General features: G+C 41.4%; 1 protein-coding gene across 1 annotated transcript in view; it reads left to right on the forward strand.

Moving 5' to 3' along the window:
* The first annotated feature begins 1,801 nt into the window (after positions 1–1,801).
* Positions 1,802–25,437, forward strand: part of SCIN (scinderin) — a 51,126-nt gene continuing 27,490 nt past the window's right edge. Inside the window, exons 1-4 of the mRNA XM_059818478.1 lie at positions 1,802–2,000; positions 6,404–6,558; positions 8,087–8,248; positions 20,494–20,643. Coding sequence (XP_059674461.1) covers positions 1,802–2,000; positions 6,404–6,558; positions 8,087–8,248; positions 20,494–20,643 — 666 coding nt within the window. The remainder of the gene's footprint in view (positions 2,001–6,403; positions 6,559–8,086; positions 8,249–20,493; positions 20,644–25,437) is intronic.

A 25,437-nucleotide genomic window follows, 5' to 3' on the forward strand; every position in this document is an offset into this window, starting at 1 on the left:
GAGTGCAACTCACTGACTTTGGAAGAAATAGTAAACCCGTACAATTATAGAGTATGTGGTAAGTGATACACTGACTAAAGCTAACTAATGCACGAGAATGCAAAAAGGCATGCAATGAGAAGAAAAACTGCTTGGTGTAATTGAGTAAAAGTGAAAAGAAGAACAACTCGCATAGATGGAAGGGTAAATCTGAGAAACCACTTACGAATATTTTGAAACATCTGATACCATATTGAAACTGGAACTGCTGGAATTTTTTGGTTGTTCTTCCTAAAATTTCTTTTCTTCTTCACATGGTGAACAGTCTGGAGAAAAGTATTTCATCTGGGAGGCATAGTACTTTAACAAGCAGGCTCAGCCTCACCAAGTCCTCAGCCCTAGCAGAATGAGGGATAAAATGCTTGGCCGTGAACTGTTGAAGGTGAGCTGTAACATGTTCAGCTGGACCTTGGACAAAGCAGGTTCCTTTCTTAAACAGTGGGGGTAGAGCTTAGTGTGCCTGTATGCCTCTGTCTGGCAAGCTGATGACAGGATGCTTACCAAAATGGGAGGTAGCAGTAGGTACACATTGTGCAACAGCATCTTTTCTGTCAATAGCTAAACAGTACACCAGACAGTATGAAAAGAAGGCAGGGAAGGTAGTTTACAAGGATTTCTTAGATGTCGTGCTTTTTTTAACTTTTTGCTGGAGAAGATGCTCTCCAGCTGCTTTGTTGCGTTTAGCTGTGCCTCTCCCTCCTTATTGAGGTAGCCCTGATCCACCTGCAGGTGGATACTTGCACTCTGCTTGTATTAACTTGCTAAAGCAAACTAGCAGGGAAATCACGAGCCTCAAAATTATTCCAGATGTATAAGATGATGGACCTAAGCGAAACCCTCTCTGAAATGTATCTTTTGGTATACTGACAGCTTGAGCTGTACCTATCTGTATCCTATCCAGATTAATCTACCACCTATCAATATCAGATGAAAGCAGTGATTTGCTATAATTTTGATTTTGTCATGACCTGCCAGGATGACGTACCAACCATTTATAAAGGACAGGTAGGAAGTGGGTTTAACACTTTTGGGTTGTTGTTGCATGGTGTTGGAAAACACCAGTGCAATGTTTTTCATTTTCAGAGAAAGGGAAATTTATATAAATTCTGGACTTCGTCTGGAATCTTCAAAAAGGTACAAGATTTTTTCCCCCTACAAGAAAATTCCTGGCAATATTGAACAAATGAAATGAAATTACTGGATGGGGAATGACAGCTGTGCTCTGCCATTCCAATCTGGAGTAAAAAAAGAGTCCATCAGCAAGCACAAGCTATGAAAACTCTTTGTATTCTGATACGAGCAGCTTACAAAAACAAGGCAGATGTGATAATTATAGAAACAAAATGCACAGCACTATAACACCCGTAGCTACTCGGTTAGGCTAGTTGTGCATTGCTTTCTTGACTTTTTTTTTCTTCTCATTTTAGAATAGAGAAAAATTATCCGTTTGCAGCAAGGGATGCTGATTATTTATAAGACCTCTGCAACGGCTTTGGGGCACAGAAAGAAAAGGTATGCCGGGTGAGCTTTGCGGGCATGTTAAAAACTAATAAATAAACTCAGCCAGCCTGCACTGGGGCCGCCAGCGGGAGCCGCAGGGGCAAGGCGCGTCCCGCTGCCCCGCAGGGACCAGCCGTTCCCCTCACCGGGCTCCCCACCCCGGGCGGGGCTGGCCCCGCTCCGCCCGGGGGGCCGGGCCAAGCGCTATAAAGGCGGTGAGGTCGAGCAAGTCGTGCTGCTTCTCCGTTTCCCGCTCCTCGCCATGGCACCCGACCGGCCCCCGCCGGCCTTCGCTGAGGCCGGGCAGCAGAGCGGGCTGCAGGTGTGGCGCGTCGAGCGGCTGGAGCTGGTGCCGGTGCCCCCCAGCCGCCACGGCGACTTCTTCGTGGGGGACGCCTACCTGGTGCTGCACACCGTCCGCCGCGCCGCCGCCGCCGCCTACCGCCTCCACTACTGGCTCGGTAGGCAGCGGGGTGGCGCGGGGCTCTCGGGGCCGGGCGGCAGCGCAAGGGTGCGGTGCGTGCCCTGCCGTTGCTGAAGTTTCTTGAGGCTTTGCTGGGCTTCAGGGGATCGGGAGATTAATTTTTTCCCCCTCCCTTTTCAGAAGCCCTGCGTGTGTGAAGCTGCCGAGTTGAGGCACTTAAGTAACAGGAGTAGGGCTACAGCCCAGGATCTGGGCGATGCCAAGCCTCACCGCTTCTGGTGCGGCGGTGCTAAGGGGCTCCGGGGATGAGAAAGTGTGGTATGACAGAAAGGTGAATATTTGCTTGCTTTGTGATGTTAGTTTGGGAAAGTGCTGAAAGGTTGAAGTCAAGTCTTGGCTGCATCCAAGCAAGATTCACAAGTGAAATCCTGCCTTCATTCAGGTTAAGAGTTTTCTTGCCTTTGTTTCCACTAGGACGAAGATTTCATCTCAGCCATCTATCTCCCTGTGGCATTGTTGCACTGCTTTGTGTTCAGATGTTGCCTTTTTCACTAGACTAATTTTGCTTTCTGGTGATAGAGAGATTGGAGGCAAAGTCACCAGGTTTTCTGTAGAACCTCTTCTCTTTAATACCAGTCTGAAAGCCTAGTAAAGCTGCTCCTGAAGCAACTGAGAACCCTGGAACTGATGTCTTTTGCCTTCAACCTTGACTAGCACAGTGTTTACAGCAAAATAGAAGTCTGACATAAGGATGCATTTTAGGGGACTTCCTCATCTTTTGGAGGTTTCTTGAGACTTCCTTGTCTGGTCACGAAGTCATCTGACCAAAGTGGTTGCTGTGTAGCTGCCTGAGATCTGTTACTTTGTTCTTGTTTCACTGCCACACAGTTTGTTTTTGTAGGCAATCATCTTGGTGAATGCACATAGACAGGTGTGCTGTATTAACATTAATATGTTTGAGTTGCTGTGGTTCTCATTGTACTTTTGGATGCATTGAAACAGAATAGCAGATAAAGCTGGGATTTCTCTGCATAAATGTTTGAAGCTTGTTTAGTTTTGCATGTGTTATGAGTTATCCAGCTGGCATGTGGGATAGTGTCTGTCTCTAACAAGAGAATAACCATAGATGGCAGTGTAAATGAATTTCTGGCAGATGTTCTTATTTCAACAGCACTGCTAGTTAGTAGCAGGGTTTGGCTATTTAGACCTTTGTTAATGAAGTTAGAACTATTTATGTAGTAGTTACAGTATAGTAGACACTTGCCAGGGAAAGATGCAAGGACTTTTTGCAACTTCAAGTGAAGTCAAAACAGTGACTGACATTTGCAGTAATTAAAACCTCTTCATTGGCTAAAGACCTTTAGTTGTACACGCTGATGCACATCTCGTGCTGATGTGGTGATATCCAGATATTGTAAATAGCTTCAGGTAATCTGGGCACACATTGTTCTTATGCAGCTGGCAGGTTGGCAGCAGGTGACTAACTGCTGGGAAATCCCTTACTGCTTGCAAGATACTCCAGTAGTGGGGTGGAGATGCTCAAACACTGCTGCCAGCTTAATAGCAACAGGAGACCAGAACTTCATACAAGGTGTATGGGGAAGGGCAGTCACACTCAGGGCAAGAGTTTGAATCACTTTGGTATTTTTGCTGAGTGATTCTCACCATGGTTATGTACACCAAACTTTCCCTCATGAGCAAAGACTGTATAACCTGTGGGACAGACCTCAGTAGGGTCTTTCTGAAGACTTCCCATAAGCTGTCTCTGAACAGTTACAGCAGTCATTATCAGTCAGACTTTGGGATGGAAAGAACTCTGGTAAATTAGCTTGGTGGAAAGCCTACAGACTTTGGGCTTAGATACTTACAAGGGTCTTGTCATGTGGTGATATGGTCCTGCTCCTGCCTGTCATCTGTGGCATGTGTTATTGTGTGGGCTTCATACGGTGGCTTTGAATATGAACAGATTCTGACTTCACAAAAAATACCCCAAATTCAGAATAAAAGCAGAGCATTGAATTTTCGTATTACATAGTGGAAAACTTGCTCCTAATACCTTGCTTGGGCATACCCAAGGGGTTAGAAGGAGGTGTAGACCATGGGAGAATAGTCTGTGACCTTGATGTGCTGACAATCTTGTGCTGTGACTGGCATCCTAGGGTTAAAGTGACCAAACAGTTGCTCTATTGGCCTGAAGCTTCCTATGTGAAAGCCACTGTTTTACCAAGTATCTTACATATGGCGAAGTGCTGTCCAGGTCGGATAACTTCTGAACAAGTTAACTCAGGTGCTGCTATGATGTTGTCATGACTAAGCAATCAATGTGGATCTGTGTTGAGGTAGCTGTATCCATTTTGACTTTGCTCAGATCCTGAATCAGTTGTCAGCACTGGCACTTGAGGGATGTCTTAGTAGCTAAACTACTAATGCTAAGGGAGCTGTCTTGACTTGAAACTATCGCTAGTGAAAACAGCATGTACTATGCCAGTATGAGGCCACTTGCAGGAGCAAGACTGGCTATATACCACTTAGTATCTTTAATAAAATTATGCATGGTGGTTTTTTAAACTATTTTTAACCCTTGTCCCCAGAGATTAAGTAATAAGACCATGTGAACCAGTATCTAGTCTGGTAAAAAAAAATTGTTCTTTTTCCTGTATACTCTGCCTTATTTATACCTGTTTGTGCATCAGACTATAAGGTAAATTTGGTTTTCATACAAGCTTGAATAACCTACACTTGGATTGATGCTCACTAGCTTTTTTAAACAGGGTTTCACTGAGTATTTTATTGCATAGCAGGTCTGAGACCAAGTCTGGTAGTGGTTCTTGTCTCTAACACTGGTCCAAAGCTAGTTTTCTGTTGTGTAATTGCAAGCAAGAAATCTGAAGGATCTAGTCCTAATGGACATGAATAACCCTATTTAAAAAAAAAAACAAACCCCAAAACTTTACCACCAACTTTAATGTGGTACCCAGGTCTGAGAAAGCATGTTGCTACACAGCAAGTTCTTCTATCAGTAAGTGATGGGGAATTTTTTTAGAGATTTTTGTTATGTCCTGCTTTCAGTAATGTTTTTCACCTTTTTGAGGGAGGCCTCATGCTCTTGTTTTCCCCATGCCTCCATTATTCTTTGGATCCCTTCCCTGTTTCATCCTTGCTGCTTTCTGGGGGCTTTCATTGTACCTGTGTCCCCACAAAAGCTGTGATGGTGGCACTGGTGACACTCGTCCTGGGAGAAGCACAGTTGGTTGGCAGAGGGGAGTTGTTTTGTGGCATTTGCACTCCTGGGCCATGAATAGGGCACTCCTTCCTAAAAGGAGCTAGGTCAGTGATCCCCTTAGGGATTCCTGTCCCCCCTCTCCCATGCTTTATTCTTTCCTAACACCTTACTGACAGGGTTCCTGTGACAGCAATGACTCACTACACTGTGAGGTGACACCAAGACCTCACTACACACTTCCCCTTCTCCCACAGCCTGTGAAAGGTATTTCTGTCTGGACTGTCTGGAGCTCTATAGTATTTTTCAACTCAGTTACCTAGAAGCAAGGAAATAGTTAATGTAAGTGAGAAGCTGCTCTTGAGAACTACTGCTTGTATACCAGCATCTCCCTTTTACTTAGAAAAAATAAAAACTAAATGGAAAACCTCACTTTTCTTTACTCTTCAAAAGTTCTTGAGAAGCCTATTTTTTGAGACTTATTCCTACTTGTGCTCTTCTTGAAACAATCAAAACTGCTGAAGATGTTCACCAAAAATGTATGAGCCCATGCTAAAAGTTTTGTTTTAATATACAGCCTACTTCAACATCAACACATAGTTAAGGAGGCCATTTTCCCAAAGTCCTGAGAAGAGGCTAATCTCTGAAAGGTACAAAACAGTGTGACCTCATGAAGCATTAGTTGAGTCCCAAAGCTGCTTTTCTTTCTCCCAGCTGTACCAGGCAATCTAATAAAAGATATCTAAGCAAATACCCTTTGCTTGAATTATAGTGTCAATAGGACTGCTCTTGAGTTATTTTAACTTTATGGCTTGGCAAGTTGCTCTTAGCATAAATATATGGTTTACCATCTAATCAGTCCTTTGACATGAACTTCCTTGGTCTGTGCACTTCAACTCAAAGTCCAAAAATCATTACTGCACACACTTGTAATTCTAAACTCACTGAATTGAAATATTCTACTGTTCAAAGAGGCTGAGAGAAGACAAACTTGGCTATTTTTCACTTTTTCTTACGAATGCAGTTCTACAAGTAGTTAAGAAATGGTCTGGATGTTCATGCATTTGGTGGTGAAAAAGGTTATGATGTGCTTTGTTGCAACATATACATCGGCTGTACAACCTGCTGAAGCCAGTGCCTGATTGTCACAGAAACAATTTCACTAACAGAATTTAAAGTTATGTTAGTGCTTTATAGACATAATATTTCATCTCATTTAGGGAAAGAATGTACCCAGGACGAAAGCACAGCTGCAGCTATCTTCGCTGTTCAAATGGATGACTATTTAGGAGGAAAGCCTGTGCAGAGTAGAGAAATTCAAGGATATGAGTCTACTGAATTTGTGGCCTACTTCAAAGGAGGAATTAAATACAAGGTAAAGAGCCAGCTGTCAAAATATATTCTAAAATACATGCAACATTGTCCCCCAAGTAAAATAAAATATTTTGCTTTGTATCTGTTACTGAAAGTTTAAAAGTTGTTTTGTAATGTTTAGTGGTTTTAGATCTGAATTACCTATCCTAAACTATAGGAGTCCCAGTACTTGTACAGAAAGCAGCAGCTTGTTTACCAGTGTCTCTTCCAATAACTGAAAACTGTCCCAGTGATTTATTCTCCCCCCCACCTCCCCCAAATCAATATATCCTGAGATTTCATACTTGTGTGTCTGAGGGCACTCAAAGTAGGGACTGTGTTTGGCAGGCAGTAAATTTCAGAGAAACTATTTCTCTGTTGTAGACTGAATCATTTTGTTCAAATGCAGAACCCAATGTGCTTAAGTAGTTAAAAACATGAACAGAGTGAAAAAGACCAAAACCTCACTTTAGACTAAAAATGGTGCTTTTGCAGTCCTGCTGCAGTTTTTTCTCTGAGGCAGTTAAAAAAAAAAATCCCAAATACTTTTCATGAAAATTTTATATTTTAAAAAGCTGTAGTGTCAGCCTCCTTGTTGTGTCACTTCCAGAAGCATTATCTTTGGAAGGAAACTTTTTGAGACATCTGTGTTTTTTAAGAATAAAGTAATGTATCTCCTGAGAATTTCCTTGTAGTAGGAGCTCTGGGAGCCATTGCTCAGTCAGCCTTTTTCCCTTTATGGAGGTTTGTAACTTGTCACAGTCTACACAACCAGTTGGAAGCTTCTAATTCTGCTTGTGTAAGAGAGCTTGACAGTGACCTGCCCACTCTTTTACATTTTTTTTCTTTGTAATTTCAAGAGATACTTTCTATTCCAATGCAAGGTCTGGGTCTCCTGGAGGAGTGGAGAATGCTGCCTCACAGAGGCAGACAGCCTAGCCAGTTTACAGGTATAAGTTATGCTTAAACTTACAATTTACAGATTATAAACCAATAGTTTGGTCTTGCTTCCCCCAGTTTGGTGCTCTTTGCTAGGTTGCAAATATTCCTGTCAAAAAATTAGAGCTGCTGTGGAATGACTCCTGCCTCTACACATAACCAGGCACTAAAACCACCCAGACCTCTGAATTTAAGGAAGCTGTGAAAACTTGTACAAGAGCTGCGTATTCCTCTGCTTTCCCTCAGTCTCTATTTGATAACCTACTGATTTTTGTCCTAACAGTGTGGTTCAGCATTACCTTATCCTCTGGATGATGCAGGAAAGTGTGGTAAATCCTGTGCTCTCCCTTTCCCCATTCATCTGAAAACCCTTTGAAGCAGGGTGACATCTGCTCCCTCAGATAAAGGCTCACACCTGAGAGTTCAGCAGCAGTGCTCCCCAAGTCTGTCTGATCTGTGGTCAGCACTGGTAAACAGCATATTATTTTGGTTCATGTCTCGCTGCATAAACTATTTTTAACCCTGCTGGCTCATCAGCTGTAGCAAAAAGGTGAATTTGCAGAAATCAGACTGAAATAAAGCTTGCTGCTTTGTTGTTTTGTTTTATTCAGGCAGGTGGTATTGCCTCTGGATTTAATCATGTTGTTACTAATGATCTGAGTGCTCAGAGGCTTCTGCATATCAAGGGCCGGAGAGTTGTAAGAGCCACAGAAGTCCCCCTGGCTTGGACCAGCTTCAACAGAGGAGATTGTTTCATTATTGACCTCGGAACTGTAAGTCTTTCCTAGAGCAAAACATGCTGAACAGTGAGAGGTGCAGCATCCCTTCTCAGGCCTCAGTTATCCCCTACAATGCACAACTGATTTTGTCACTCACCCAAACTGACAGAAAGAATCTGCTTTAGAAAATCAGTTTTAGTGTCACAACACTTTGAAGGTTCAAAACTGCTCTAAATGTTTTCTGAAGTATGCACAGATTATCCTTCAGGAAACAGTTCTTTTCCACTCAAGGCATTGAGATTTTTTACTTTGGATGTTTGAACCTTAAGCTGTTCACAGTAAGTCCTGTCTGACACTGTCTACTAGCTGAATGGGATCAGTGCAGGGATTCAGAGCAGAACAGATTGGACCTTTCAAGAGCATTTCTTCATATTCATAAAACTTTGATTGTGACAATTCACCCTGAAGAAATAGCTGCAAAAGAAGTTGTCATAATAAACTTGTCATACAATGTGTTGTAAAACTACTTGAGTATTTCAAGAGATCACTTGAGAAGCAATCCCATACTTCAAGGCTTTCAGCAGAAAGCCTTGTAGAAAGACTTAGTGCAGAAGCGTATGGACAGATAAGATAATTTTGCTTCGGATGACTTAAAGTATAGTACTGTCACCTTAGTATCAAAAAGTCTTAAAATGAATTCAAAAAGTAGCAGCTGGGATGCATGCTAGTTAGATGCTAGTTATCAGTTTGAAATTATTCCCATGCCTGTTATACTGACCTGTATAAAATTAAGAGCATATGAAAGAAACTAATTATCTGCAAGGCAGCAACTGCAGTTGGTCTTAACTGTAGTGCTTCAAGGAAGTGGTCAGCTACTTCAGCAAGATTTCAGAGAAGAGTTCCCTGACACGTTTGAAAGAAGAGCTGTTCTGAACTTATGTGCTTGGGTGTTTCTTCTGAAAAGCATCGCCTGGTGCGGTAATTGAAGTTATTGGTATCAAGTAGCTATATTGATTGTGTCTGTTAGAATTTTATCATGCTTAGCAGCCTTCAGACAGAACAACAACTAGTGTTTTCCTAACATTATCCCATTCCTCTTAAAGCACTGTGGTCTAATCATCTGAAACAGCCAAGTGATCAGTATCCAAACAGCTATCTCTCAATGTCACTTTGTATTTAGGATGCATAGAAGACTCAAATCATCTATTCCCTTTCAGAGTTAACCTGTGGGAGATGGGAAAGTTGGAACTAAACATTGATAGAAAGTGCTGCTTTTGCAGTCAGGCTGTCACAGGGCTTGAGTTTTCTGGTTTGGGGTTAACTGCCTATGGACACCCTGTGGAACTGGATGTACTCCATGAATTTGACTTGTCCTGACCCTTACTGTGCCACAGTTACCCAGTTCACCTAAAGTAATTACTCAGGTCACACTGCAGATATGGCAATGACACTGATGAAACACACTATGAGTAATAGTGGTGTTAGATGTATAGCTTAGGGTTCATCCCTTTGAGATGTGTTGAGAGGAGAGCACTGTCGCTAAGCAATTTGAATGTAATACGGCTTGAGTCTTGATTTCTAATACTGAATGTACATTGTAAGCCTTTTTATTTTTTACTATAGCATCACTCTGGTTTCTGATTTCCTGTTTGACAAGACAGAGGTCAAGCAGCAACGCAACCCTGTGCGTTCGCAGGAAGAAAGATTAGATGTGAAAAACATCTAGAACTCTTCTTTACCACGCTATGGGAAATGTCAGTCAAATCACATGACTAATAACAGTTCTTGGTCTTGCCATGTCAGTGGTATACCAGGGATGCGTTTTCTTGGATGTATTAACAAGTTAAGGAAAAAAGTGTTTTGGCATCCAGACATTTGTAGTAATTTCACCATAGGTTGTTATGTAAACTGGCCCTTTCTTGTGGGAGATGAAAGGGCAATGTGTGACATACTTCAAGATGAAGATATGTAAGTCTAGTGAAGTGCTTACAGAGAAATAGGTGTGGTAGAAAATACACTGCCATAGTGGAAATCTTGAGCAAGTTTTATAAGAGCTATATTTCAAGCTGAAATAACTGTATTTCAGATTGAAATTTTCCATGACCTAAAGGTCTATTGTAAATGGGTGAGCTCTTAATTGAAGTTAGAGGTCCTTTAAAAAAAAATAAAAAAAAGGATTTTGGCTCAAGTAAATTACTTAATAATTGAAATAAAATGAATCTTAAATAGGGTTGCTCTTGAGTCTTGGGATTTATTGCAGGGCATTACTGAATCCTTGTCTGAGAATAATGGGCTGTAATTGCATAAAATAATGAGCTTATGGTCAGTGCTTTTAATATCAAATTATTGTAGCATGTCAAATAAGATGAATTTCCAAGACTTACTTTCTTCAATCTCTTAGCTAACCAGAAGGATGGTTTCCATGTCACTGCAAAACTCCTTGTGCAGTCCATTTCCTGTCACATTTTATCAAGCCACTTATTTAATATAATGAAAAAAAATTTTGGTTTTCCCACTGAGCTCAATTACAGCAGTATTTTAAACCTGTGGTTTGAACAGATAAGGGAAAATTAAGAAAGGTAGTAATTATCAGGAATAAAATCATTAAAGTCACTAAGGTTTCCCTCCTGGTGATAAAGCCTTAAGTAAAAAGCATTTGTGTGCATTTCCAGCTAGGTTCGCATATTTACAGTTCAGGTTCTGATGGTTACCTCATACCTAGATATGTTACTAAACCACATTTACAGCACTTCAAATATCCTGCCCAGGTCTTATCTTGCCTCCTTCAAACTCTCTAGGCTGGAACAGAAAATAGCTGCAGATGGCAGAGAAAACACTGTTTTTGATATGAGGGGAGTCATTAGCTGTGGGTAATGTGCAAAGACCTTTTATTCAAACAATCTTCTATAAGACTAGGACGTGAGCACTGTGGCCACCAGACTGATGTTCCAGTGCAGTGAGTGATCCAGGAGGGTGCCTGGGGTGCCAGACCCTGATTTATGATTTTTTTTTCTACAAGGGATTTCCATGACACCTCCTTGATGAACCTGGGAATCTCCCTGTAAGGGAGCCTGTGGGACAGGGCAGGCAAGACAAGTGCAAGGCAGTTGCTGATAAGGCTTTGTATGGACCTGGAGTAAAGCACACCTTATCTTGTCAGGTGCTGCTTAGCATGTCCTGTCCTGGCACAGCTCTGCTCAAGCCTTCCCAGAAGCCATGGACTTCTGCCACACTTCCCATCCTGTCCTTTTGGCTGGAGGGTGCTGAGCTTTTCTTGGTGTCCCACCTGAGAGGCACCAGGGTTGGGCTGTTCTTGGTGGCCCTAAACTGTCTGGCCTTGCTCTGTACTGTCCCTTTTACCTCCAGATGCAGCTCTCTGCATCACCCCATTCTCCAGCCATGCCCCCAGCCATATCACTCTTTCTTCCTCCATCACGAAGAAAAAAATCTCAGAACAGCAAGGAGCATGAGAGGGCATGGAAAATGACCACGGAAGGGAAGAAAAAGACTAATCATTGTGCTGTTCAGGGAATGACATACATGCTGTTTACCAGGCTATTTGAGTATTATCCATGCATATGTTAATATAGCTCATATATGTAGATTTCTGATAAAATGTGCTAAAGACTTTAATCTCTTTTGTCAGTTTTCTTAGTGATTGGTTTAAAGTGGGAAGGAAACTTACCAGTATTGTGAAGTTTGCCCTATGTACACTGGTGATGTACAAAATGTTGAGATGTGTTGATAATTTGGGTAGTTACCAAACTTGGAGCAGGAGTAATGGGAGTAGCAATACAATAAAACAACATGAAGTGATCAGCTGATTTTACTGAAAGCTCCTCAGCGCAGTTGGGGAAGTTCTGTGATATGAAGGCTGTCTGAAGTTGTATCCTTAGTGACCCGCAAAAATATTCTCTACACATTTGTTCAGATAGAGCTTTGTAAAATATAAGACTTTATTTTCTCTGACTTCCCTCTTGATGGGAGGCAGGATCAGTGCTATGAGCCAAGTGACTGCAGAGAGCAGGGATAGGGCTGCGTACCACTCAGCCTTCTGGAAGAAATTAGAAGACAGTTGTGTGATAAGTACCAGGCAGTTACGAGCTTGGGCCTGATAGAGGCTGGAAAGTTTTTTGTCAGTTCTGTTAATGGAACATTACCCTTCTTCCCAAAGGAAGAATGCAGGCAGTGAGGTGACAACTATATCTCAAGTTAAGTGAAGACTGAAGGTAAACCATACTCAGTTGTCCATCTTTTCTATTTCTATAGTGGTGCTTATAAACTGATTTATAAACAGCCAAGAGATTGCTGGTTTGAAATTTAAGAGTCTGCGGTGTGCTTAAAAACAACTTGTTGTACCATCCAGCAATCAATGTATGTACTTTTCAAGGGCTCCATGAATCACAAGTGAAAATTGTGATGTTAGAACTCAAAAGTATGAGACTGAATAAAGCTGTTGTGATCATGTATCTGTGAGTATGCTCCTACTTGGACTCCTGACATAAGTATGTCAAAAGGAAAAAGATTGCTGTCTTGCAGAGACACTAGAAAAAATATATCAAGCTTTTTTGACAGCTGCTTTTCATAAAAACCGTTGACTTGCTATAGATTAAATTATGTTTACAAAAAGAAAATCAACTTCTGCTTTTTAACAGTAAAAGACCAAGAGGACTGATACTTGCTTTATGATTATGACTATGGGGTATGATTCAGCATCACATTGCAACCTCAAGCACAGTTGTAGTTTTGCTTGCTTCTGTAATCTCCTTGCCAGCACTATCTCTTCTTAGGTGGCTTTGCTTATCTTCCTTTAGAGAAACCAGTTCACATTCAGCATATTAATTGCTTTAAAGTCACTATTTGTGTATAAACAGGACTGGAAAAGCAGATTCTTGCATTTTGGAGTTCATCACTGTAAGTTTCTCTTTCTAGTTGCTTTCCCTGGCACTAACAACATTTTTCCATGTTTTTCATTCACATGTTTCTCCTACAACAAACCTCTTCCCTAGTTTCCCCCAGCTGAGAGTTAAACTGTTGCTTGTGCTGTGGCAGGGACTTGCCAAACAAGTAGCAGAGCTTGAACTAAACTGCTTTAGTTCTTCATTAACTTTATGGACTTACTAACAGCTTAAAAATGTGGTTAATCTATGCACAGTGTGTCTTAGTAAGCAAGCATCTATTTTTTCAGTAAATCTGAACCAATCATTTTTACAGCTCCAGTAGTATGAACATCAGCATTCTGGGAATTGTTAATAGTCCCAAAGTCATCAGATGGAGAAAAATAAATATTAGCCTTTTTTCCTGACACTTCAGTTAGAGTATTCAGGGTAGGTAGTTTTCCTTCATACTCTATGGACTGGAAAGCTCCCCCTTGCTCCCACTTGTATGCAGAAAAGTGGCTGAAACACAGACCATCATTAAAGCTTCAGGTGGACAGAACACATATGTATGCACAAGGATTCAGTTACTTTTCTTCCTGATGCTGTAGGAAATCCAGATGTTTTGCTGCTTGATCTGTTATTTAGAATGAATATCCTCCTGGTACTCACCCTTTAATGTGCTGTGGTATATTCTGGGAATAGCTGTTGCCATACTAGCAAAACAGGTGTGAGAAGAATAGTGAATGTAGTAAGTATATGACTGTGGTACATCTGACTTATTTTTATTCTGACAATTTGTTCCAGTTTAATCGAATGGGAGACTCCAAGACTGTTTACAAAGATACTATTGTAATTATACCAGGGCCAGGCTTGTGGTGGCCTCAGTAGTATTCTGGCTGAATGAATTCAGAGTTTGTTTTGGATTATCAAAACTCCACAACTTTCAATGGTTCACTGTATTAGATTCAACAAATGTAAAAGGCAGATTTGATGAATATGTGAAATGATTTTTTCTTTTCCCTGCCTGTATCAAGAATTCAACTGTCAAGACAGGAAAAACATTGACTAATTTAAGGAGAAAAATGTCTCCAGAAGCCCTTATTAACCTGGTTCAAGCCAAACATTCTTCTCAATATGTATGTCAGTTCCTAAAAAAACTGAATGTCAGTGAACTGACAAAGTGCTGTATCCTCATCACTTTTATTCAGTTTTATTGTCCTGTTATTTTCCCTACCTCTTGGACTTTGTTTTCTTGATTTAGCACTCTTTTTTTGCTTAAAAAAGCTCCACACTCTTGCTTTAGGGCTCTCCATTTAGTTTCCAAAAACTTGGTGTTTGAATTATAAACACCAAGGTAATGTGCATTTGTTTTACAAATACTTTTACGGAGAACTGAAGGCACTGGAAGTATTTCTGTTGTTTGCAGTTCATATAAAAACTTTTTCCCAAGTCTATTTGTATTTTGTATTGGCATTTTTCATTTAAATCTGTTAACTTTAAGAGACTAGACTTTAACAAAGAGCAGTTTCAGCTAAAATGAACTCTTGCCTTATCAGAACAGCTGTTTATTAATGACCATGAAGAGAATGAATGGAGTATCTGCTGAGTGCATCCCAGTTAATTTGATACTAACATAGGAGCATGATAAGATATGTATAAAAGCTTTGCCAATATTTGTGCATGTTCAGTCTCCCTCTAGCTTTGCTAGTTTTTTCTACTTCCCTCAGGAAGTGGTATCTTAGGTTCACTCACATGTGAGCATTAGGAGTGCAGACTCCTTTAGTCACTCCTGCACCACAGCTCCTCTCCTCCTGACCCACCTTTCCTTGCAAGCCTCATCAGCCTTTCTTCTACCTACCTACTATGAAACCACTACAGTGGCTTTGTGTGATGTGGTTATTTGCCTGGGCACTGATCTGATTCTATGTAATAAACAGAAGCAGCCCTTATGTATGAGTTGTGGGGGTAAAGAGAATGTGGTATGGTGTTTCACATGAGTGAGCGGGTTTAGCTGAAGGTCTTTGTGGTGCTAAGCCCCTCTGCTTCATAGCTATGCCTCTGTACCTAATGTTGTGCTTTAGAGGAACAGAAGACAACATCCTGACTGACATACATTAAGTCAGCATAAGGTATGTCATGTTGACATGACACTATCCACACTGTAGATTTAGCCGACTCTAAACTAAGAGTGGTAATTTTTTTAACTGAGGTGCAGTTACATTCTGGGAGTATGTTCTGGTATAGATACAGGCAAAGGTGGAACAGGCGTAGGGTTCATCAGGGCCTGCCAACAAAGAATAGAGGCACACCAGCTTGTGATACTTGGCTTAAAGTCTTTCCTTAATGAAAGCTTAAATTTTTATTTTAATATTTTAAGATTAGTGAGACTTAATCCCTTAAACATTTCACTGTTATTTTCTACCAAAATTGAAGTTTTGCAACAAATTTGCTTCAAATAAGCTTTGAAACCTATTTAATCTGTTTAGCTTTTTAATGTCTCTTCATGTAAGAGAATGTAAATCAGCAGTTACAGTATGGGCCTTGAAATTAATAGGTACTTCAACAAAGATAAGTGTTTTAATCCTATAGGTTCAGGACATGTTTGTAACTAAAACAAAATTGTGAGTTCTTCAGATTTAAGCTTCTTGGTTTTGCTTTCATAGTCCTGGCTAAAATTCATAGAAAAGACACCAGGACACAGTGTATTTCCATTTGCCTCCAAACTGAGCAGGCTGCCAGTTGAATACAGAGGTGGCTGTGTATTAGAAAGGAAAACCTGGTTTTATGACACTTCTGAAATAAGCACATTTTTTGTTTATTTTTCCTTCTCGTGCTCTACATGCCATTTGGGGCTGGAGCAGGAAGGCAGGAGGTGTACTTTCACAATCCTTCTCCATACAGGGAAAAGTGCCAAGGTACTCTTACTCAGAGATACACAAGCCATACATGATCATCCTGGTGCACGCTTCCATACAGAAGCTAAGTGTTGGGTTATTTTTAATGTGCTGTAGAAATTTCATGTGACTTTCACAAGGTTACTCTGGGCCAGAAACTATCAGGAATAAAAGCAGTGAATCCTGCTGCTCTGTAACTAGACCAAACCACATCCCTCAAAACATGCAGATGAGGAGAGACCTCTGTGACCATGGTGTGAATGGCACAGACCTGGTTTGCCTTCCCGACCTCCCTCAGGAGCTCTGGGGTGGTCATTGTGATTATTCATGATAACATGTTCTAACTCTCAGCTGCTAATTGTCCCACTGTGATCTGACAAGTATATTGATATCAACAACTGTTAATATCAGGTAGCAGAATAGCTCTCTTCTGTAGCATCTCTCTCTGTTAAACAGATTTAAAAATAAACAAACACTGCTAGTACAAACTTCTGAAAATAAACTGGTCTTGGCCCAGGAATTACTGGTGAATGAAGTTCTTTTTTTTTGAGGGGAGTGAACACTTGAAGTCTATTTTCATTTTAATGGAAACATTTTTTGGTCAGCCCACCAATTCAAAATGAGTTTAACAAAACAAGCCTAAAAATAGTGAAGGTGTAGTACAGCTAAGAAACTGTGAAAGCACTGAGTGAGCTAAATCTAAATACCATATTATGGCCCTAGTTAAGCCCTTTATATAGATATGTCTAAAAATAAATACATGAATAATAAAATACAAGCCAAAAGCTCAATGGTCTGTTGGACATAGTTAGATAACTGGATTTACCTGAAACACAGGCAGCTAGATCTAAATATTAGCCTTGTCAAGAAGTGGTTTTAACTCAAAAATCTTTTTTCTGGCTTTAAATTGTTAAAAACCCAATCTGCCTTGAGATTGAAATGGGTAAGTTATATCAGGAAGACAAACTTGTAAATATCCAGCTGAATGTCTACCATGAGGCCTCAAAATTAGATACATTTAAAAATAATTGAGAAGATGATTTTACTTCAGAAGAGAAAATTAACTGAATTTAACCTCCTGAAGGCTTGTAGCACTGAATGCTTAAGTTATTTGTTTAGTGCTCATAGTAAATACAGTAAAATATTGTACACTTTGGGACACTTTCATGACTTGTGGCTGCTCACTTCCTTCTATTAAATTACACAGTATGTGAAGTTTAGCTTTCAGCATTTTAGTAAAGAATACTGTCTTTATTCCCTAGTGCTGAAAAGAATCAGATTCTTGTTTCTCTAGCTTTTAATTACTATTTTCTTTAAATAACCAGCGAAGATGGAGTTTATTGGAATGCTATGGCTTGTCCATGTGAAGCGCAGATCAAGGATGTTTTCAGACACTGCTTGTTGATTCAAGTTTTTTTATGTGGCAGGAGAAAACCTTACTACATAAGGTTTCTCAAGGTTGCAGCTAACAAAATTTCATATTTATTTATTTTAGTTTAGGACAAAAGTATTTGGGCCACATTATTTTGTGGGAATGTTTCTGTTGTTTAGGAAGATGGACTCCATAAAGAAAATGAAGTCTGCAAATCAAAAAAAATATTAAATCCATTACTCTAGATTTTTAAAGGTCTGTCTCCTTCCTCAGGCTGATTTGAAGCCTTGAGCCAGTGGACTGTAGGAGAGCTCAGTTCAGTCACTTGCTGACTGAAGGCAAAGTGGGAGAATATGCTGTGAATGTGGGGTAGTCAGGGTGCGCTGTGCAGTGGGACCTTTAGGAGATGCTAAGAAAAGAAAATGTGAATTTATTGTCTGAGAAGTAAAGGTCTTTGCAATTTGCAGTGACAACTTAAGTCTCACAATATCCTTTGTGGTCAGTACAGTAAATACTATTAATTTTGTGGATGAGAGTGCTTGTTTGAGGTTGCATGGCCAGTTACCAAAAGACCAAGAGGAGGCTGACACATACAATTGAAACTGAACTTTTAACCTTTCTGAATGAGTGATGTCCATGAATTGCAGCATACACACTGAGATAAGGCAATAGCTGCCTAACCTCTTCTGCTAATTCTCTATGCATGTTGTCTTCCTTATTGCTTCTATAGACTGTGGGAAAATAAAGAATCCCTATTTATTGCTGCTATATCTAGTGACTCCTGTTTTCTCACATAATTTAAAATAAACACAATTAGTAGGAGGTAGGCCAAGATGAGAATGAGTAAGTTTGAGTGCTGAAATTCTCAGAAACTGAAGGAGTCTGTGTTTTGGCAAGTCTCCCAAATTTTGGGAGAAGATGGCTGAAGCAGTGCATGGCTATAACAACTATATTAAAATTGAAATGTTTGACTTTCTACACACTCAAGGTAGTCTTTCATTAATTTTTTAGATAATTCTGTTTCCCCAAGTATGCACAGATATCTTTTTTCCTGTGGAAATGTCAAAAGTCAGATTTAAGATAAGGTTCAGACCTGAAGACAAGTATGTCTCCAGATTCTGGATACTTAGTAAGCTGACAGTATTCAAACCAGAACTTGGAAGCAGATTTTTTTTCTTGTCTTAAGCCTACAGTCAAGTTGGTAAAGGCAAGCTGAAAACCTCCCAGCTTTCATTGCGTAACATCTGCAAGTTGAAAGGGATCCAGTTCCAGGAATCTGTAATCCTGACATAAGCTTAAAACTTCATTTTTGAAGGATGCTTCCAAAGGGAAGGGAACTTGGCTGTGAGATCACTGAGTTTGTTTCTTTTTTGTGTCCAAGCTGGTGAAAAGTAAATATCAGAAGTTACCAGTGCTGTTTCGCATGCAGATGGCATCGAGGTTAGCTGTCTTATAAAAGTTTGCACCTCCTAGTACTGAGAAGCTGTACTTCATCTCTCACTTGTCTCAAGCCACCATTTCAAGGACTGTTAAATAACAATAGTGGTCAGCAGAAATATCTTAAAAAGCTTTTTTTGAATGAAACAGGTTTTCAAACAAAACCTAAGTTTTATACAGTTGTATACATTGTAAAACTAAGACCCTAGTAATTTACTCAGTGAGGGCTCTGATTAAATCTTTATTTGCATTGTAGATGAACACAAACCAGTTCAACCTTTTTTTAAAGTTGAAAATGACTGTATACCTTTATCGCTGTATTATTTGGGCTATTTGATAGAATCATGTGAAGAAGAGTCAAATTACTTTCTTCCAGAAGAAGGGAGAGGGGGAAAAAAAGAAACCAGCCAGGCTGATTAATTTCCTTTGACTAGCTCCTTCTAGCTCAGCCTCTTGCAGCTCTGCAGCTTATGTTCTGCCTGTTCTTAGTAATTTTCGTCAAGACTGAAACCTAAATTCTATATTCTGAAAAGCTTTGCATTCAGGATGATTAATGGGACTTGCAAAAATGGGGTGTCCTTGGTCTGTGGTGTGACTGGATTAGGTGACCTGTCTTAGGCTGGTTATGGTGGCCCTCCTTCCTGAGAGGTGCCTTGGGAACATGCTTCATTCTGGTTGAATTGTGCTTTCCCTGTCATGTGCGGGGCATACCCATTCACTACCTATTCAGCCAGATGAAAGGAAGGCCTTGAAGGCCCGTAAGAGGATATCTAGGAGTGGGCTGCTGCCACCAGAGCACTTGCTCATCAACATGAAGAGCCACTGCTGTGGTGTCTGAGGAGCTCCTTGTAAAGGTGGCAACCACAATGGGGTGGATTGCCCCTGTGGCAGCAGCTTACTCCTATCTGCTGTGTTTCCTGAATGGAGGCATCTTTTACAGATATGTCTATTGTCTTTATTTTAGTTCCTGAGGCAGGAAGGGGGACCAGGTATATGTCCAGCATCTGTTGGGGAGGAGCTTGGTGATTTAACTGACCAGAAAAACTGCGTATTCCTGATCTGTAAATCTGTAGAAGTAATGAGCATTGGATCAACTGTACACTAAGGAAAAATCTTCCAGTGAAGAAGACTTTTTATTGAAAACACCTATGTCATCCGTTTGCACTTGAGCTGGTTTTGTGGTTTAATGCAGCAGAGTGCATGACAAGTATCATTATACACCAGAAAGTCACCAAAATAAAAACTGGATTGAAAGATCTAACTTTACGTTTGAGTAGCAGATACAGTCAGGGTTGAAATAACTTTGTTTCTTGTCACAGATGAGAACCAGCACTGCTGAAGTAGCATAGAAGAGGAACTGCCAGATATAAAATAAAAATAATTTGTAGTAGCAAATTTAGGAGTTTCAGGTTCTTTAGATAACTGAAGATATATCTGTACTTGGGATAAAACTCAGTCAAACCAAAACTCTGACTATTCTGAGATTGAGCGATCTCCTAATATGTAGATGCTAAATTACATTACATAAATATGTTGCATATTACGAATACAGGTGACTTAGCAAATCTCTTCTGGAAAGTATTTCTGAAAGATGTGGCTTCACTGATGTTCTAGTGGTTTAGATCCAGTAAGATAATTATAATAAAATATTAATTTCATAATTTTGCTTGGTGTTGAATCTTACTGCTAATGTGTGTGTTCTTTTAATTATTTTAGGAAATCTATCAATGGTGTGGCTCATCATGCAATAAATACGAGCGGCTGAAGGCTACTCAAGTTGCTGTTGGCATTCGGGACAATGAACGAAATGGAAGGTCTAAATTAATTACTGTGGAAGAAGGGAGTGAACCAGACCAGCTCATAGAGGTATTGTAATATGCATACCAGTTACTGACATAGCTGTGAATAAAATGTTTTTACACCTCAGGAACTAATTAGGATTGGGCTCAAACCTTATGTTCTTCAAGGACTCCAGGAAGTCAGATTTAGGTTACGGTAGGCCAGTTTATACTTCTTTTCTCTTCTTATCCAAGCAGTGTTAAGTTTATTGGGCAGTACAGTCTGAGATAATTAATCATTTGAGAGTACTTTTTCAAGAACTCAGTGTTTGCTTTTTCGAATTAGCGGTAGGGTGACTGAATTAACAGCACAGCTCATACCTGAACCATACTATCTGCTCCATATGAGGAAAGAGCAGCATCGAGGTAGGACAGCACCAAACAAGAGGAAAGACACAGAATTACTATGTCTAGGATGTCAACAAATATAGCAAATTGCATGGAGATGCATGGGGCCAAGCACACTGCTTTGCATAACCACTTCTATTACAAACTGTTCTGCACCTAGCCTCTAGTAACCCTACTGAGCCCCTTCCTTGCATGTTTAGAAAGTTTACTTAAAAACAGAATTTAGATTTCATAACTGAGTTGATCAAAGTAGATTGTAAAAGAAAAAAAAAAAAAATTTCCTCAATTTTTGGAGTTTTCAGATCTTGAAAAAATTAACGAGCACTGATGCATTGTTGCAGGTCACATACTAATAAAACCATTGTCACTTGGCATTTGTGTGCTAAATTAAGCTATTCCCATTCATTCTCTAAAAAGAAGGATGAGGGAAGCAGCGTCATAAAGCACTCCTTCAATAAAATAGAAAATGTACAGTTAGAATATTATCTTGTACTTCAAATTAACTTCAGGAAGTAATGCTAATGGTGCATGCAAGTATGCCATTATTTTTGATGGTGCTTACGTTCAGTTTTGTCACATGGGCTATAACTAGTTATTGCCTAAGCAGCAGAACATGCCAGGTGCTGAGCCACCAGCCCTTGACCATGCTAGCTGTGGTGACCACTTTGGATGATCTGTTGTGATGGGTTGACCGTGGCTGGATGCCAGGTGCTCACCAAAGCTGCTTTATCACTCCCCTTCCTCAGCTGCACAGGGGAGAGAAAATATAATGAAAGGCTCATGAGTCAAGATAAGGACAGGGAGAACCCTCACCAATTACTGTCACAGGCAAAACAGACTTGACTTGGGGAAATTATTTATTTTTTAAATAATAATTTAATTTATTTTATTACCAATAAAAATCAGAGTAGGATAATGAGAAATAAAACCAAATCTTAAAAACACCTTCTTCCCACCCCTCCCTTCTTCCCAGGCTCAACTTCACTCCCGATTTCTTCTACCTCTGCCCCCCAAGTGGCACAGGGGGATGGGGAATGGGGGTTGTGGTCAGTTCATCACACATCGTTTCTGCTGCTCCTTCCTCCTCACACTCTTCCCTTGATCCAGCATGGGTACCTCCCACGGGACACTGTTCTCCACGAACTTTTCCAGTGTGGGTTCTTCCCACAGGCTGCAGTTCGTCATGAACTCCAGCATGGGTCCTTTCCCCAGGGTGCAGTCTTTCAGGAACAGACTGCTCCGGCATGGGTCCCCCGCAGGGTCACAAGTCCTGCCAGCAAACCTGCTCCAGCGTGGGCTCCTCTCTCCATGGGTCCACAGGTCCTGCCAGAAGCCTGCTCCAGCATAGGCTTCCCACAGGGTCACAGCCTTCTTTGGGCATCCAGCTGCTCCAGCGTGGGATCCTCCATGGGCTGCAGGTGGATACCTGCTCCAGCATGGACCTCCATGGGCTGTAGGGGGACAGCCTGCCTCACCATGGTCTTCACCACAGGCTGCAGGGGAATCTCCGGCACCTGGGCCACCTCCTCCCCCTCCTTTCTCATTGATCTTGGTGTCTGCAGAGTTGTTTCAGTCTGATATTCTCACTCCTCTCTTCTCTGGCTGCCATTGCACAGTTGTTTTTTTCCCCCTTCTTAAATATGTTATCCCAGAGGCACTACCACTGTTGCTGATGGGCTTGGCCTTGGCCAGTGGCGAGTCTGTCTTGGAGCCGGCTGGCATTAGCTCCACTGGACATAGGGGCAGCTTCTAGCAGCTTCTCACAGAAGCCACCCCTGTAGCTGCACCACCACTGCCACCCCCCCTGCTACCAAAACCTTGCCATGCAAACCCAATACATCTGTCCATCTGCTTGCAAAGACTTTTTGGCTGTGGATTTGTGTACAGATGTGGCTGTGCTCAGAAGTAGGGGAGGTGGCACACAGTGCACTGGAGATTTTTGAAGGAAAAAAACCCCAAACAGTCCTCTCTCTGGCTTTTTACTTCCTTGTACAGACTTCTCACACCAGCTCTGGTGTGGCACATATTTTACACCTATAACTTTTATGAAAAGAGCACAGGTTGACAATTAGAGCCCAACCTCCTGCTCCTTATTTGAATCACAGTATTTGGTTGCAGCCCACTGTGGGCCACAGCTGCGTGGCACTGTGGGAGCCTGCTGGCACAGTCCCCTGGCAGGAGCCTCCTACTGCCAAGCCCATCCCGGGGTTACTGCTCAAGTGTCTGCACAGGGCTTCCGAGAAGCTCATGTGTGAATTGGGAGCACTGATCAGAACAGCTGCACTTTGCACCTCTTTTCTGACTAAGGTACAGATGCAAAGTCAGACTTCTGTGCTGGCACAGCAAGGACATGGGACCGCCGCAGGAATGGCTGTCAGGAGGCTGGCTGCCTCCTCCCACCAACAGGCTATGAGCAGCAGGGATATGCTGGCCTTGCCCCTGCATCTGTTTGCCAGACTTTTTCAGCTGGGTGCAACTGTTGTTTTGACACATGATTAAGAGCAGGAAGAAGGCCAAGGTTGCATTTTGATCCTGTAGTGCATTGTTACTGTATTAGGGAATAAATCTTTTTTTCATTTGTTCAGTAGTGTGTGAAGAAGTTTCTGCTTTTCCTTTTGGATTGTGAATATAGAGGGAAGAAAAATAGGTAGTTCAATGCAAGTAGGTTCATGGCTTTTATCGCCAGCACTGTAATGAGCCTGATTCAAGTGAGTTTGTCAGCAGCTAGGGCTTACCTTCTAGCCTGCATCATGCTGGGTAGCCTTGCTTTTGAAAGTGCTGCTCACATAATGGGGTTTGCAGCTCGGCCGTGGCTGTCCCAGTCCAAGCTCTGAAATGTGCTGCTAATAAGCCAGAAGAGTAGTTAACCTCACAAACATATAAAAACTATTAATCCCTATTCCTGCTCAAATTATATCCAGTTCCTGGTGTTCTTCATTTTGATTTCTCCTTGCTGCCATAAAATTGTTTCTAACTTGCTGTAGCACTTGCCCAGGCTGACTGCTCTGAAACTAGCATTATGCTTGTTTTTTCCCTCTGCATCAGGAAGGATGGATTTTTGCCATCTCCAGCGTTCTTAGAAAAAAGTTGAATTTTTTTCTAGGGAAAATAATTATATACTTTAAATATTCATTTTGTCATCCAGTATACCACTGAAATCATAATGAGAATTCCTAAAATTATCTCCTCTGATAAATGTCAGGAATGATTCCCCCTCCCATGAGCTGGATATCTGCTTCTGTATCAGTGGCTTAACTTGCTTGTGCAGCACTGCTAGAAAAGTGTTCACCAGGCAGGGGCTGACATACCTACAATAAGTACCAATGAGCCAACAGTGATCTTATCCTTACTCTCTAAGCACAGAGTTGTGTCTCCTGATCAGTAAACCAAGACTGCTGTGCCTATGCCCCACTACGGAGGCTTGACACATAGGCTGATTCAACACACCCCGCCAGACTTCTCTCCTGCTATGGGATTAGCAGAGGCATCAGCGGCTGTGCCAGGCTGGCATTTCCCAGCCTGCCTGCTTTCCCGTTGGGAGCTGGGGAGCTGTGGGTGAGGTGAATTAGTCTGACAAGGGCAGTTTTCTGCTCCCAAACACCATTTTTAGCAAGGACTTGGCAACAGGCTGGCACTGCTTGAACAATTTGCTCATGGGAGAAGAGCTGTCTGGAGCATGCTGTAGGGCTGGATGCGTTGCTGTGGCAAGCCAGCATGATATAGCTTGCTTGCCCTGGGAAAGGAGAGTGGCTAAAAGCTGGGTATGTGAGTAGTTCTGACAGCAGCAAGCCCTTTTATTATCTGCTGTAGTGACTAGGGGCCACTTGGGAACACACAGTGATTGTCCTGTGCTCGCACTCAGAAAACGCAGCATGTCTGGAAAGCTCAGACCTGCAGTGAGTGCACAGAAGGTCTCATCAGGTGCTGCAGGAATCACTAGAACTCTTTGACTGCAAAGACGAGGCAGAAACTTTCTGTGCAAGCACATCAAAGGTATTTAATCTACTTAGTTTCACCTCCGTGTTTGCACTTTAGGTGAGGTACTGGCTGGCAGGTTTAAATAAGCAGTGCTGTATAGGGTTGTTGCCTTGAAAATTTAAAAAATAAACTGACCACCTTGGACAAATTGCTGCTGTTACTGCTCAGTAACTGTGACTGGTGTCCACAGTCGCAGCTGCCCATAGTAAAATTCACCAGATGCTAACTCTGCTCTGATTTTCTCATGTAAACAGCTGAATAGAGTTACTCATTCTGCTGAATCTTAGGCCTGAATGTTCAAATTGTGTTACAGGAAATTTTTCATCTGCATGGGATCAATCAAAAAATAGGTCTTGAGTCAGTTTGGTCACTATAGAGTGACCATGTTAGGGTTAAAGCTAAATAAGGAACATTAAATATATGGTTTCAAAGCTAACCTAGGACCAAAATCTTCTAGGGTCAGTTTCTAGCCCTGCCGGAAACCCCCTTGGGCCAA

Source organism: Gavia stellata, chromosome 6 (genome assembly GCF_030936135.1).
Source record: "Gavia stellata isolate bGavSte3 chromosome 6, bGavSte3.hap2, whole genome shotgun sequence".
Taxonomy (NCBI): Eukaryota; Metazoa; Chordata; class Aves; order Gaviiformes; family Gaviidae; genus Gavia; species Gavia stellata.